At 54.9% G+C, this 16,501-nt stretch overlaps 1 protein-coding gene across 2 annotated transcripts in view; it reads right to left on the reverse strand.

Moving 5' to 3' along the window:
- Positions 1–16,501, reverse strand: part of PEPD (peptidase D) — a 114,221-nt gene that overhangs the window by 61,647 nt on the left and 36,073 nt on the right. For both annotated transcript variants that reach the window (XM_082366532.1, XM_082366533.1), the window contains exons 8-9: positions 7,873–7,948; positions 6,911–6,957 (exon numbers count right to left, since the gene is read on the reverse strand). In XM_082366532.1, the coding sequence (XP_082222658.1) occupies positions 6,911–6,957; positions 7,873–7,948 (123 nt within the window). The remainder of the gene's footprint in view (positions 1–6,910; positions 6,958–7,872; positions 7,949–16,501) is intronic.

Consider the following 16,501-nt stretch of genomic DNA (forward strand, 5'->3'; position numbering starts at 1 on the left):
CGTGGTGGGCTGTGTGTGGCTCATCTGCAACCGCTTGAGGAAGTGCTGGCAGGAAAGCCGCACCAGCCACGCGACGCAAGGCAAAGAGCCGGCTGGGCCACACCCAGACCTGGGGGTCTCGGCAGGCCAGGCCGCAGCCTCACCCCTCAAAGTGGCCAACGAGAGTGAGCGACATGTCTGCTGTGGAGGGCGCAGGGCACTCACCGCCCAGACAGCGACCAGGCCCACGGAGGAGGGCCCGTCACACCTGTCCCTACCCGGGGGCTCTCAGTGGTTGCCTGGGCCCAGACCTGCCGCAAAGGCCCCAGGCAAAATCTAGCACCTTCCTGAGGTAGATAAACTGAGGGCAGTCTCCCTGAGGCCCAAGCTTGCCTAGGTTGAGACCAGATTACGTTGGGACTACTCCAGGGAACATCTCCAGGACCTCCAGGAAAGCAGGAAGGAATAAGGGCCTCTTGGTGCTGTCCATCGCCGATGAAACCTGGATCCCAGCGTGACGCATGGGGTGCTCAGAGATATACAGGGCCATGTCTGACCACCACACCCAGCATGCCAGGCAGAGAGAGAGACCCAGAGTGAGAGGAGGGCCACGCAGGCCCAGGCGTCTAAGAGATGGCCCCGCAGGGGTGACAGCGCACCAGGAGGGATGGGCAGAGACAGAAGAGGGCGCTAACCTGAGAGCAGGAGAGGCAGCTCCTGCAGATCCGACAGAGAAGCTGGTCCAGACGAGAAGGGGGTGGGGTGGCACTGCAAAGAGTGAGGGGTGGGCGCAGGGGGTAACTGTGCTGCGGAGGCCTGGGCGGGAGAGACAGAAAAGGTCTGACACACCTGCCTACGCTCTCTGCAGACACAATCACCACGGGTCAGTAGCGGTGCAGGGTTTCCTGTAAACTCTCCCACCTTCCAATTACCCTCACTACAGTTAAATTTTCTAATCCTCAGGAAAAACAAAAAAACAGGCCTTTTTTAACAAGAACACAGCGAGGATTTTTGCAGCCTGCTCCCTGGGTTGATAATCTGAAAGATCAACCACCGATCAAGCCACTGATCCAGCACCACGTGGCTTGGATGGAATCTGTGTGTGAGTGTGTGGTATGGTGTGCAGTATGTGTATGTGATGTGGGACGTGTGTGTGTGGTATGTGGTGTGAGTGGTGGGGAGTATGTCTGGTGTGTGGTGGGTGTGCGTGTGGGGTGTGTGTGGTATGAGTGGTGGGGAGTGTGTGGTGTGTGGTGGGATGTGTGTGTTTGTGTGTGTGGTGGAGGGTGTGTGTGTATGTGTGTGTGGTATGTGGTGTGAGTAGTGGGGGGTTGTCTGTAGGCGGGAGACCCCCACCCTCCAGCCCTGGGGGGAAGACCCTCAGGCCTGGCCCTGTCTCCCCGCCCCCAATCCGGGCCCAGTGGGCACACTGAACACACAGATTCCTGACTTGCTCCATCTGGACAAAGGGGAGCAAAAAGCAAGGCGACTCTGAGCACGGAGTAGCCCAGCCGTGCAGTTCAACATTAACAAATGACTGAAAGAAGTGAGAGAGTGGCATGGACATATACACACTACCAAATGTAAAATCCATAGCTAGTGGGAAGCAGCCGCATAGCACAGGGAGATCAGCTCAGTGCTTTGTGACCACCTAGAGGGGTAGGATAGGGAGGATGGGAGGGAGACGCAAGAGGGAGGGGATATGGGGATATGTGTATATGTATAGCTGATTCACTTTGTTATACAGCAGAAACTAACACACCATGTAAAGCAATTATACTCCAATAAAGATGTTTAAAAAAAAATGACAAAGAAAACAGGAGACTCTTATTATGGGCTGATGCCTGTGACGGAGCACAGGGAAACCCAGGCCTTGTCAGGGGTGTCCAGATGGGGGCCGGTTGTCTGCCAAGAAGGACGCCAGCTGGGGAAGGAGGACAACGCCGTGTTGTCCCCTAGTACACCTCACAGACCCCTCTGCCTGTTAAATGACTCCCACACCCCCCACGGGAGCTGCCCGGGAAAGGGCCCGAAATGCCCCGTTCACAGCTTGGAAAGAAAGAGAGCGTTATTTCAATTAAGGTCCCAGACTGTCAAAAACATCAAGTTATTAATCTCCTTGTGGCAAATGTGCACCGGGACCTGCTTACACAGCCAATTGAGCATGCTCTAAATTAGTGTTTGCCGGTAATTGATTCAGCTGCCAGCCCCATGCCAGCCGGCTATAAGCCCGTGACACCACTAACATTAAGTAACATGAGGAGGTAAAATGCATGCCTGGTTGGGCCTGCAGTCAGATGCCATTAGCACCCGATTTACCCAAACATTAACGTCTTATTGGTTTAACACAATTCACCACACCTCAATTGCAGAAACTGATTTTCATTTTCCCTGGAACCCTGCTCGCAGGCACAGCACAGAGGAGGAGTCTTAATAAATGCCACCAGCTGGCTTCCTTGTTTCTAACGTGCCTTCCAGATTTTATGACAAACCTTTGATGATAAAACAAAAAGATGAGGCTTAGAACTGAGTCTCCTGACCAGCGGCCCTTGTCTGAGTCTGAGCGCCGTTGTGCTGGTGGTATGCCCGCCTTCCAGAAAATCAGCCCCAATCTCCCCCCAACCCCCACCCCCAGGAGTCCCTGCCCTTCTTGCCCTGTGTCCCTCCGTGGGGCTGGAGCTGGCCATGCTCTCAGCAGAACGTCCAGAAGCTTCTAGGGATGCTCTTCTAAGCCAGGGGTCGGTGGCCTGCCCGAGAGTCGCTGCCCTGGACCTTCCTGGGCATCGGTCCAGCCTGTGTTAAGGAGGCCACACCTCCTGGGGAGCCCTCACCTGCTTTAGACGTGCTCTCATACTCCCACTTGGTTAAGAGAAGAACGCTGAAGTTCACAGCGGCAGAGAAGACAGGCAAAAGTAGTTCAGGACATTTTCTTCTCTCTCCTGCCCATCCATCTAACCCGCCCACACGTATTTCCTGATACCAACTGCGGGGCAGACACTGCAGATTAACGAGATGGGGCCTCCGAGAGAAAGTTCCCAGGCTCCAAGGACACAGGCCACAAAACAGCATCCCAGGCTACCTGGGCAGTGACGTGCCTGTGGGGACATAGAAAGCGACATCGGCCCCCTCACCAGTGGAGACGCCCCCAGGCTTAGGCTGGCACTGGCAGTGGGTGGTGCCCTCCTCAAATCTGGCCAGGGACACCCCAATGTCCCGGGAGAACCATCTTCCCACTGTCTCCAGGGGGTGACACCATCTGCCTCCCAGGGTCACCCCTCCTACCTGCCCTTTGGGAACAGACTCTGTCTCTTGTCCTCACCATCTCTGCCTCAGCTTTTAAAACCCCTCGCCACACTCCACCCCAGGAAACCCCTGCTCTCAGGCCTCAGGGACCCAGAGATCAGATGGCCCCCCTGCCGGGCTGAGGGTGCGAGGGTAGCCACTGCTTCCCCCCGTACCCCCTACGGCCAGCCGCAGGGTGGGCATGACGCATAGTAGGTGCACAACAGGGCACACACCTGGCACGTTGAGCTGGATTAATGCCACTCAGCACCCTCAGGGCGGCTGCTTCGGGCCCTGAGCCTCAGGATCATTTCTCCGAGGGCCGCCCCTGGTCCACAGAGGAGGCAGCAGTGGGACCAACCTGGGACGCAGTGTGGAGCGGGAGGCTGAGCCCTTTGTAGACAAACGTAAGATCTCCTCGGAGCTCAGCTCAACAAGAGGGTCTCCTTCAAACAACAGCCAACCGCAACGTGTAGACCCTGAATCCCAACTCATACAAACCAGTTCTAAAAAGATAGTTTTAGACAACATGAACTAGACGTTTATAACATTAAGGATTACTGTTAACTTACTTAGATGTGATCATGACACAGTGGTTACATGAAAAGGAAAACAATACCGTCATCCACTGAGACACCCGCTGACGTATTTACAGGTAAAATGACACAATGTCTGGGGTTTGATTTTAAATACTCCAGTAAAACAAAACGGAACAGAAAACCCTGATGGGGACTTCGACGTTCATTATACTCTTCTACTTGCGGGTGGGGGGTATTTGAAATTTGTCATTAAAAGAAAAGAAAAGACCTCTATTACCTTGGGTTGGGGAGTAGGGAGCTGGGGGAGGTATCCTGAGTCACCAGCCCCCGACCCAGAACTCACACCCAGGTTGCTCTGGCTCTGGGACACCGAGGACGGCTCAGGCCCCTCCCAGGAGCCACCTTCAGAGCTGGACTCCCCGCAGTCTAGGGCACAACGCAGCAGTCAGCGTGGCTCCACACCGGGGCAAGCGAGTCCTGCTCCAATTTCTGGGTTGTTTTATTTGAAGCATCGGCTGTGGGTCACTGTGGGCCAATTCAGCTGGGAACAGGTTTCTGGGCCAGTGCCAATCTGAGGGACCCACTGCCCAGCCCACCTCCCTGGCAGCCCCGCAGAACTCCTCCTGTCCCAGGTCGGGGGTGGGGGCGGGGCTGGGGCAAGGACCCTGGGAATCCCAGAGCACGGAGGCAAGAGCTAGACGGCGCCGCCCCTTCCCCGTCCTCCTTGGGCTGGCCTGACAGAGCCGGGTCCTTGATGACTCACTTGTTCCATGCCCTTCCTGGGAAGGCACAGCAGCGGGGCCTCCGAGGCCATGTTAACCTCTTACCTCCCAGGGTAAGGGGAGAGAAACATAGAGGCTCGCTGTTCAGGACTCCTTTAAGGGTTATTAGACTTTGAAAAAAGCCGCCTACCCCCAAGCCACGTGATGGTGATTGTAAATGCCCACAGTGCCCACTGCCGACTCTGTACCTCGCCCTCACTCTGCACTAAGGTGCCCACCTACCCCCAAGCCACGTGATGGTGATTGTAAATGCCCACGGTGCCCACTGCTGACTCTGTACCTCGTCCTCACTCTGCACTAAGGTGCCCGCCTACCCCCAAGCCACGTGATGGTGATTGTAAATGCCCACGGTGCCCACTGCCGACTCTGTCTGTACCTCGCCCTCACTCTGCACTGCTAAGGTGTCCGCCTACCCCCAAGCCACGTGATGGTGATTGTAAATGCCCACGGTGCCCACTGCTGACTCTGTCTGTACCTCGCCCTCACTCTGCACTGCTAAGGTGTCCGCCTACCCCCAAGCCACGTGATGGTGATTGTAAATGCCCACAGTGCCCACTGCTGACTCTGTACCTCGTCCTCACTCTGCACTAAGGTGCCCGCCTACCCCCAAGCCACGTGATGGTGATTGTAAATGCCCACGGTGCCCACTGCCGACTCTGTCTGTACCTCGCCCTCACTCTGCACTGCTAAGGTGTGGAGGCAGAGCGGGCCCTGAGGGTACCTGGGGCGGACATGGGCCCTGCGAGGTGGGGAAGGGGCAGCAGCACCAAGCTCTTACAAGGCCAGGCAGGAGAGGGCAGCCCAGGGTGGAGGGTCTAAGGTAAGACGCTTTTTCGTACTCACAACACTTCTGATAGCAAATATGTAGGTTTTCCACACTAAGCAATTCTCCACCTCTCTGTGGACACCTTCTGACACTAACTAACTGCCAGAGTTAGTGCAGACCCCACAGGTTAAGGGCTCAGTCCCACGAAACTGCCCCCTCTTCAGGCACCAATCACAAGTCCAGGCCTCCTTTACCTCTGACCCATCGGCCTTAAATCAGGGGTTCCCACAAAACCTAGCCTTGGGTTTCATAATTTGCTAGAATGGCTCCCAGAACTCAGGAGAGCGCTTTACTTACTATTATCACTTCATCAGGAAGAATACAACTCAGGAAGAGCCAAGTGGAAGAGAGGCACAGGGCAAGGCGTGGGGGAGGGGCATGGAGCTTCCAAACCCTCGCCAGGGATGCCAGCCTCCCAGCACCTCCTCTAGGTGTTCACCAACCTAGACGCTTTCCAAACCCTTTGGTTTAGGGCTTATGGAAGTGCCATTACCTCCTTAGATACAGGATTGATTAAATCACTGGTCAGAACTCAATCTCAATATCTAGTCCCTCTCTTCTCCCAGGAGGTCGGGGCCTCCGACAGTCCCTCATTAGCATAAACTCAGGAGAGTCCCTCATTAGCATAAACTCAGGTGCGGTGGAAAGGGGCTTATTATAAAGAACAACAGATGCTCCTCTCTATCAGGGCATTTCAAAGGCTTTACAAGCTCCGTGCCAGGAACTGGGGGCAGAGACCAAATACGCATTTCCTATTATGTCACAGGGGGAGAAAAAGGCAGCTTCAGTGTCTTCTCCCCATGGGGGCTCCCACGCGGTGCAGTCACTTGTGAGAGACTCAGGAATGGGGGCTTCCTGCCCCAGGAGGTGGGTGGGAGGGGAGCCACCGGGGCAGTTTGGGTCTGACCCCAGGGCTCCTTCACACTGTGGGCCGCAGCACGCTGACTGACCCCTGGGTCCTGGCACGGGGCTGAGGAGCTGGCCAGGCCACACCCAGCACAGCAGGGCAGCCCTGGGAAGGCCCCGGGTGGCAACAGGCTCCCTGCAGCCTAACTGGAGCTGCAGGATGATGGAGCTCTCCAGAACGCTTTATGAGCCACTTAACCAACCCGCAACCCAGTCGTCCAAGCACAGCAGACATAATGGCAGTGTTTACACATAAAAATGGCAAGCTGTTTTACTAGCGGCTTTCAGAGTCACAATAGCAGTTATTTGGTAGTTTCCTGCAAATTGCAGCAACAAAGTCCAAGAGTGGAATGATGGGGCACTAAACCACCCTGAAAAGTAATCAAAGACCATTACCATCAAACACTCTGCCAAGAGCCAGGGAGGCGGCCACAGTCGGAAGAAAAATCCTCTTTGCCCACGACGCCGAAGCCCTACTCCTAATTCCCACTCAATCTGTGCGCCAGGCTGCCGCGCCTCATCTGTTACTTGCTCAGCGAACGTAAATTACTGTTTTTTACATTTTAATCTTTACCCAGAGAAACACAGCAGCTTACCTTTCCATCTCATATTCTTTCATTCCCACTTTTACAGCCTTCATTACCTGGAGGATGGATATTAAGCAAAGACATTTGTATTAAGGAGATAAGTAACACCGCCTTATAAATAATGTATAGCATTTTTTCAAAAGAATCTCTTCTTTAAAAAATAAAAATAAAAAAAGAATGATACCTGCACACAGTGGTGCAGAAATGTGACAAATTAGAACTTTTTTAAAGCTCCGAAGTCATACAGTTTATTTAAACCACTCCGGAGCACTTCTGTTCAGAAGTCGATAAACACCTTGGGAGGCAAGCGAAGATTTAGCCAAGACATGTTTGGTGAATACTTAATGCTCAGAAGCCTATGACAACTATCCTAAGAGGTTTCCCTGCTTATAAAACACAGAGAAAATGAACTCGGAGAAGACATTGTGTTGCCCCCCATGACCCCCATCTGTCTCCTGACACAACTCTGCAAATGTCAGTAAGCAGGTACTGGGCTATCCCAATGGCCCGGACCCATTACCAAAAATAAACTTCCTTATTTGCTCCTGCTCCTCAGGTAAAGTGGGAAGGTTTGGGAAAGAACCAGGTGAGGGTGTTTTCAAAAAATGGATGCTAGTAATAAACGTGCTTGAATCTTGGTTAAGGACCACAGATTCTTTAAAAGGAACTGGGACCGCCAGAACGCGAGGAGGGAAAGCTCTACTGTCCTGGAAGTTGGGACTTCTTGCTGGGAAGTTCCCTGAGGGCGGGTACCTTAAGGTGAGGACAGGCCCTCCCTGCCCTGTCCCCACCGGGGAACAGTAAACAGCCAGCACCGTATCTCGGGTCCGCAGTGACACTTCCTGCCTGCTGGGGGCCAGCGCCCCCCCAAGACCGTCCACCTCGACAACGCCGTCTTGCCCCACACAGAGCAATGCTGCTTCCCCAGCCCACCCAGAACGGCAGGTCCAATGAGCCAGCGCCCAGCTTACCTCCTGGTGGGCCTCGCTGGAAATTTTATTGGTGTAGCGCAAAACCTCCAGCTCCATGTCTGTCTTGAAGACCCGGCTGCAGAAAGGAGAAAAACGAAGCGGCAAGTCAGCGACTTCCAGCAGGAGCTGGCAGACCCCTCCAGGGAAACCTCCACACCCTGCACAGCCTGGGAAGGAGCCCAGGGCTGCAGATGGGCTGCCTGGGCATAGGATGGGGGCAGGATGGGCCACCAAGCCCCAGGAGTGATGAGCTACACTAAGCACGGCCCATCCCGACCCAACGCCAGCCTCAGGGGTGCAGGCTGTTTCCAGTTACAAGATCGGGAAGCCGCTGTGGGTGGCAGAAGCCCAGATTCTGTAGCCAGACACACAGTGCCTCACTGAGACTCAGTTTCCTCATCCATTAAATGGGGATACAATCTACATGGCAAGGCTGCTAGACCTGAATCTTGAGCGTGCTGACTCCCAGGGCTCTGCCCAGATGGCTGAAGAGTTCTCCCATTTCCCCCCGCCACACCCACCCGTCCAGGCAGCCTTGGAAAACCATGTGACTCAGGCCCCCTGCGTGAGATAGGGTCAAGCTGGGAATGGGGACGGGGCGGTGCAACCAACAGACCCTGCCGTCCTTTCAAGGCTCAGCTGTGCCTCCTGCCAGCTGGACTCCAGGGGGGTACTGGGGTCCTCACAATAAGCTCATGTTCATTTGCCCAAAATTGGTTAGGTTTCTGGTCCTTGCAATCAATCTCAGCCCCAAGTAAGCCTCCCGTAGAGAAGCTAAATAAATATTCTTTTTCTACTTCTACCCATTTCAAATAAGCACCTCCAGCTCACGGCATTTAAGTGGCAGTGGGCCCAGCCCTTAAGCGCATGGAGTCCTCAGTGCGTCCCTCATGCTCCCTTTATGAAAGTGACCTGCCTTCACCAAAGCTCCCAGAGAGCCACCTCTCCCTCTCACAGAGGGAACCCGCTCAAGCCCCCTCAAGATCAGCAAAGCGGAGAGTCATGATGGCAGATTAGCGCCTGCCCCTCCGTCCACAGCGCACCCCTCGTCCAGCCACTGCCCACCGCCGAGGCGGCTGAGGATGACAGGGAAGGCGCTCCCACCTCCACCAGAGGCAGCTACCGACCAACCTGTGCTGTCTCCACGACACCCATGTAGGACAGCCAGCCATTTGTCGCTGGGAGGGGAGGAAGGCATCGTACAGCACAGGGACACCTTCCTGAGACTGTAAAACCTTCCAGGGGATGTAGGAGAGACAAACCCCCAACCCACTGAGACTTCCTCCAGATGAACCTGCCTCCTTTGTTCAGAGGCAGACCCTGAAGCCTAAGCTTGCTCTCCGGCTCCACCTCGGGGCGCTGGGAGCAGCTCTACCCGGGGGAACAGAAAGCTGGTTCCTGTGCCCCGGAGGGTGTGGTCCAAATCCACTCACAGATAACCTAGCGGCCCCTGATGCTTCGTTCCTGCCCTACTCGGCCCCAGCCCGAGGATCTGTGAGCTGGGAGCGGGTCTCTCTATTCTCCGATGCGGTGACGACCAGAGTGACAACACAGGTGGGAACCAGGCCCAGGCTACAACCGCCTCTGACCCCCTGCCTCTCTCTTCAGCCTAGAGCCCTGGTCCAGCCCTCTAGCCACCACTCCGGCCAACACTTTAGACCCCCTAGGACTTGTGCCCTTCGATCCACACAGGCTCGGCCGAACGCCCGCAAGGGATGAACCAAAGCCCAGGCCTGTGTGTGCAGGACACGAGGGCTGAGGGGGAAAGCACTCAGCTGGGCGGACGGCACAGCCAGCTGCCACCTGCCTCCACACACCCAGCTCTGCCGGGAGCCACAGGGTGAGTGTCCAGGCTCCTCTCAACTTCCTCCACCTCGGGGCCCTCCCAGGGCTCCTTGTCACATGAATGAACTCATCCCCTACTTCCTGGAGAACACAGAAGCCAGCAGGTGGGCGTACTCTCACCTCTTCTCCAAACTCCCAAGCCCTCCCCACCCCCATCCTCCCCTCTCTCCCCACCTACAAGGGAAGGGGTGCCCTCTTGTCAGTGACGCTCAGCCCCCCAACACGCACACATGGGCTCAGATCCCAGCCCCCAACCGCCTCTGTGCACCTGCCCCTCTTACTGGAAGCTCCATGACCACTCACCTCGTCCTCCAGCCAAGCTTTCCCCCCACCACCCAGCCACGCTTCCAGAAAGGAAACCCTGACAGTCCTTGCCTCCGGAGAGGAGGGAGAGCAGCTTTTACAAACCTCCTCCCCATCTTCTCACTAACCCTCTCCCCTCCCTGCCCCCCGGCCTTGCCGCTGCACCTGCTCCCAAACCCCCCGCTCTGGCACAGGCCTCTCAGCTGCGTTCCACCTGCAGGACCCCCCCAGGCACCTCCAGCTCTGGCACAGGCCTCTCAGCTGCGTTCCACCTGCAGGACCCCCCCAGGCACCTCCAGCTCAGCAGGACAGAGACTCCCACCCTTCTGCAGGCTCCCGTCTCCAGCCACAGCTCCCCACCTCCCACTGCTTAATGCAGACACCTGGGCACCTCCCTCTCATCCGTCCATCACTCCCACATCCAACCGACGACCAAGGGCGGCAATTCCACCTCCACAACCTCTCACGCCTCCCCTTTCGCTCCGTCCAGACCCCACTCTCTCCAGCCTGGACAACCTCTCCTGGCTCTTCTGGCCTCCAGGCCTGTCTGCTCCCCGACCACAGCCGTGGATCTTCGGGCAATGCAAATCTGACCAGGCTTTCCCTGGCTTAAAACCTTTAGTAGCTTCTAGATGTCGTCCAGATGAAATTAAAACTCTATCCAGCGACCAGGAGGCTCTCTAGGCCACACCCTGCCTGTCTCCACCACTCACCCCCCCCACCCCCGAAAGGGACTCCTCTGCCTGGAACTGGCTCCTGCACATTCATCCTCTAGCTCCTTTCTCAGAAAGCGGGGAGGGGCTCCCTCCAGCCCCCTCCCAGGCTAGATCCCTCCCTCTATTCCCTGGGCAGTCTATGTGAATCCTCAGTAAGCTATCACGCTTGTAATTTCCTTTTCATTTAAGTCTCCCCCTAAAAGCCCACAGCCCTGGAGGGCAGGGTCCCAGGGCTAGAACAGTGCCTGGCCCAGAGCAGACACACAGTAACTACAGGTTAGTAACAGTACCTGGGCATTGCACCAAAGCTGGAAAACACCTTACTTCCAACCAGGAGAGAGAATGGTTCATCTCAAAAAGAAAAGGAGGCCTCCTCCACCCCGTCCTCCCTGGGCCGTTCACCAGGTCGTGGTGGGATGTCGCACAGCCGGGCAGGCCCCGGGCAACACAGGGCGTGGGGGACAGCCTCCCCGGGCCTCAGCAGTCCAAACTCCCACCACCACTGCCTCACCCCCAGCCACAGAGGCAGGAAGAGGCAGCCCCCGCCTCAGAGGCCCACTTCACAGGCTCTCCGCTCACCTCCTCCCTGCCCCGTAGGCACCCTCAGTCTTGAAAAGAGCCGGGAAAAAGACTCCATCAGCCCAAGGAGAGAGGATTCTTGGAGCCCAGACCATGCTCCCTGCCTATGAGAGATGATAAGCACGTTGCGCCATCGAGGCCCAGAGTCCTGCTTTCTTTTCTGATTTCACTTTGGGGAAGATGACAAACCAGGCCTCTAGCTGGTTGCCTCAGGACTTATTTTTTTAGTCATGTTAAAAAAAAGCAAACTGAACCAGGGCAAAGGCAGTTCTCCAGTGAAGCCGGCCTGGCTGAGCACTGGCCTGGCCCAGTTGAATCCAAGCTTTAAGGGCCCTGAAAGTAAAGGCTGCTGTGTGCCGGCTCATCCAACTGTCCACAGGGCGCTCTGGGGCTGAAGTCTCGCCCTGGCGCCAGGCGTCCCCGCCTGGCCCCGTTATCGCCGCAACACAAGCACCAGAAACCGTTTTTAAGATCACGGCAGAAAACGGTAAGACTTTCCAGCATTCTGCACAGTTTCTCCTCATCTGCAGGAAGACTTCACTGCCCTGAATTTGAGGAGGCTATTTCCTTTACTCCCGAGCACAAAAAGGCAAGGTAGGGGGATTCTGCTGGGGTTTAGTCTCTGTAGGCCCAGCCGCCTTGGAGTGAGGGATTTTGAGTGTCACACTCAGCCCCCACCTTGTCCAGCCCAAGGACATGTGAGGTAGTGGTTAGAAATATCATCTGCAAGGCTTCTATCCCCAGGGGAGGACGAAGGTCACCTCCTCCAGGAAGCATCAGAGGACCGAGGCTCAGGACAGGACAGCACTGATGCCACTTAAGACATCTGTGCAGGACTTCCCTGGTGGTGCAGTGGTTAAGAATCCGCCTGCCAATGCAGGGGACACGGGTTCGAGCCCTGGTCCGGGAAGCAGCTAAGCCTGTGCGCCACAACTACTGAGCCTGTGCTCTAGAGCCCGCGAACCACAACTACTGAGCCCACGTGCCACAATTACTGAAGCCCGCACGCCTAGAGCCCGTGCTCCGCAACAAGAGAAGCCACCGCAATGAGAAGCCCGCGCACTGCAACGAAGAGTAGCTCCCGCTCGCCGCAACTAGAGAAAGCCCGTGCACAGCAACAAAGATCCAAAACAGCCAAAAATAAAAATTAATTAATTAATTAATTAAAAAAAAAAAAAAAAGACATCTGGGCAGAAGGCAACTCAGGCTCTTCCGGCAGCAAGAGGAGGTGCCTGACGTGTGCAGGAGATGAAGGCACTCAGGCAGGGTCCCCAGCTCGTGGCCAGGCCTGTGAGCGTCACCACATCAAGGGGGCCGCTCGAGGGGAAAGGCAGCACCACAGGCAGGGTGGCGGGGGTGAAGGCACAGAGTCCCCTGCTACTGGCCCGAAATGACAAAAACTGGACCAAGCTGAGATTCAGTCGTGCAACCTTTTTTTTCCTTAAATATTCACAGGTCACAAAACTGCCTCTGGGCATTAAATGCAGGATTAAGACATCAATTAAGTGAGGTCTGAATGCTCCACTGATTAAAATAGTAGCAAGACAGGATGAAGTATTTCCAAAATCGGTCTCTAAGCATCAAAGTGCCACAGCGTTGCACAAAACCCATTTGAAGGGACAGGAATTCCATCTCTCCCGCAGATGAATGTGCAGGGGCTTCTGTGGGAGACGAGTGTGGGAATTCCACACCGCATGACCCCCACGGCCATTCCTTCCCTACCCTGTGACCCAGGGATTCAAAGGGTAAAATTCCAGAACAATAGGAGGGACAGAAAGGAAAGAGCTGGTTGGAATTACATATCCTCAGGAAGCTCAATCCATAAGTCCTCTCAGAGAAACCAGAGCCAGGAAGAAAACGGTGGTTCAGCCCGTGGTGAGCTGAGTGTGCCTGAGACCTGACCGGGGCCAGGCAGTCGCGAGCCACGTGCAGGGAGAGCTGGGACCAGGGCCTGAATGCTCCCACCTCCTGTGTCCAGCCTCCCAGTGCACAGTAAGCCAGGTTCTCCCCCCTACTCTCAGGTCCCCACTTTCCACTTGGCTTTCTCGTTGACTTAGGGTTAAATGCCTATTCACTGGGAGACAAAGACAGCAAGCCTACTGGAATACTTTTCATAGACACACCAAGAATCTAAGTCATCATCTACATACCTTTTCTAATTTGGGACACATTACCCAGGATGCAGGATCCTGGTGCGTGTCTGCCCCAAACCATCCACCCCTCACCGTCTCCCGTGCACAGATAGGCAGGGGAATAGAAATAGACAGCTTACCCCGCTGCCTGATGAATACACACAGGCCACCTCCGCTCCGTGTAATTAACAGCTCTAACACTGGCATGACACCGACTCAAGTTAACACGGCCTCACTCAAAACCCGAGAAGGCGCATGGCAATGGCTGACATGCTTGCTTTTCTGTGACGCTTCCAGAAGTGCTTAACTGAAATCCACGGCGCCGAGCTATTAGACAGCACAGAAGTATCTCCTTTTATTTCCTACCCCACCTTCAGATCAATTTAATCATCTGCTGAACAGGAAAGCAGAACCACAGCCTAAATTATGGAAGCGAGAGACGCCTGCTCTTATTAAGTTTCAACTTCTGACCTCCACGTTCAAACTGCAATACCTAGCACAAGGAAAGAAATGATCAGCTATGATCTCATGTTTGTGGGGAAGAAGGGTATGATTATAGAGGAATTTACAGGAAATCAAAAAGGTACTGCTTGAGAGAATGGAAAACAATAAAGCAGTCACAGAAAGGAAATGAGTGACACCCAAACATAAATGAGAAGTGAAGCTTCCCCTGTGCTGGGAGAGGCTGCCTGTTGCCTCCTAATCAGACAGGCTCCGGGAAGCATCCCAAATCCCCAGCTCAGCCGCTACCTGGGAGCTGGGGTACATGTGGGTGGCAGGGCGCCGTGCTGGGGGAAGCATAGCTGCACGTCCCCAGGCCCTCCACCCCACCACACCCTGGCCTCCACAAGATCTTTTCTGTGGGCTCTGAGCAGGTCAGATGGCCAAGAATGAACCGAGAGAGAGGCTGACACTCAGGCAGCACCCCCAGCCCCTCAGGGTACTCCTCAGAGCCACATGGGGCAGCATCAGAGCCTGGAACCATTGGCCTGGGCTCAGCTCCTGGCTTTTTCTTCGGCAAATCACTTTCCTGTGCCTCAGTTTGCTCACCTGTAGCATGGGGATAATCAGAGTCTTACCTTATAACATAAATAAAATACCTCTTTAAATAAGGTGACGTGTGTCAAGTGCTTAGCATAGTACCTTGCACAAAGGAAGTCTCACAAGGTGACAGCATGATTACTAGGATGTGTTGTCACTTGACTTTTGCTCTCACTCAATCCTTGAGCCATCCATCAAGGGAGACCACGTCCACTCTGCAGGTATGGAAACTGAGGCTTGGTGTTATACACTGAACACTGTGTTCCCCCCAAATTCATAGGTTGAAACCTATCCCCAGCGTGATAGTATTCGGAGGTAGGATCTTTGGGGGGTACTTAGGTTATGAGGGTGGAACCCTCATGAATGGGATTTGGTGCCCTTATAAAAGAGACCCTAGAGAACTCCCTCACCCCTTCTGCCATTTGAGGACACAGAAAGAAGACGGCCGTCTATGAACCAGAAAGTGGGTCCTCACCTTGGCCTTGGACCTCCCAGCCTCCAGAACTGTGAGAAATGAATTTCTGTTGCTCATAAGCCACCCGGTCTATGGTAATTGTTAGGCAGCATGAATCTTCACGTCCATGCTGTGAGTTAGGCATTACTACATCCCCATTTTATAGATGAAGAAGCTGAGGCTCAGAGAAGTTCAGTGACTTCCTGAGGTGGGTGGGCTGGGGTGAGAATTTGGATATGCCCAACTGGATAGTTTTTCCATTACCCCAGGTAACTTCTCTCCACGGGCCGAGAGGGGGGCATTGGAAAAAGCATCCAGGACAGGGGCCCAAAGATACATCAATGAGCCATAATTTAATACCATGGAAACCCAGTCTCTCCTGTAAATGAGGGGCCTGCCCGCCATTCCACCCAGAATCCTTCCTCCAGTTACCGGAGGAGGGAGATAACTCGCATGGCTCCCACCAAGAATGACTGCAGTCACTACAGAGGCCAGAACGCACGCTGCTAAAACACACCCCTGAGGCAGTAAGGACAACGTGACATTTCTAAAACAGTTCTACTGCCATCAAATGCCAAATAAGTCCTTTCTGCTGTTGGCTTTAATAAAACTGGGAAGTATCTTATGAATGCAGAATCTACCTAAGAGCCTTGGAAATGTCACCAGAATTAAAGCATGCTCGTTCCAAAGTGACAAACTAATGACTTGTCCCTCAGGAGATGCTGGGGTGCACAACCCAGCCCTGGTCTTCAAAGTACTCAGAATGTAAGCGGCCACAAGGGATGCCACATCTGGGACATAGGTGGACGCGGTCCCTGAGTAGCCAGGATTTATTCTTCTGCCAACTGGGGGCTACGGAGGGGCCAGGCATGTTACTTCATCAAAACAAGAAGAGGTGGCTGTGAGCTGGAAGGACACAAGCCCCCATGCTCACAGAGTGTGCGGCCAGGATGGGCACCGGGCCAGGGCTGCCGACAGAGCTGCTGGCCCGCCCACCCGCCAGCTCTCGCAAGGGTCAGTATCGATGCCTGTCGACAGCCCTCAGATCTTCGCCTCTGGACCAGCCTCTCTCCCACTGGCACCTGCCTCAAACTCAACACACCACAAACAAGTCCCTCACCTGCCAAAGCACCTGCCCCATCTTGGTGACACACCACCCAGCTGTTCAGGACAAAACCCCAGAGTCACATTCAACTCCACCCTTCACTCAGGCATCAAGGCTGGTTCCTCCTAGGAGCGTTCCCCTTGACTGCCCCTTACTCTCAACTCTGTCACCTACCCCTCCACGGCCACCTGGACCCTGCAGCAGCCTCCTAACCTGCAGCCTGCTCCCACTCCTGACCCACAGCTTTAAAAAACGCAAACCTGGGCTTCCCTGGTGGAGCAGTGGTTAAGAATCTGCCTGCCAATGCAGGCGACACGGGTTCGATCCCTGGCCCTGGAAGATCCCACATGCCACGGAACAACTAAGCCCACGCACCACGACTACTGAAGCCACATACCGCAACTAGTGAAGCCCATGCGCCTAGAGCCCGTGCTCCACAACAATGAGAAGCCCG

The sequence above is a fragment of the Balaenoptera borealis genome (assembly GCF_965194805.1).
Source record: "Balaenoptera borealis genome assembly, chromosome: 19".
In the NCBI taxonomy this organism is placed as follows: Eukaryota; Metazoa; Chordata; class Mammalia; order Artiodactyla; family Balaenopteridae; genus Balaenoptera; species Balaenoptera borealis.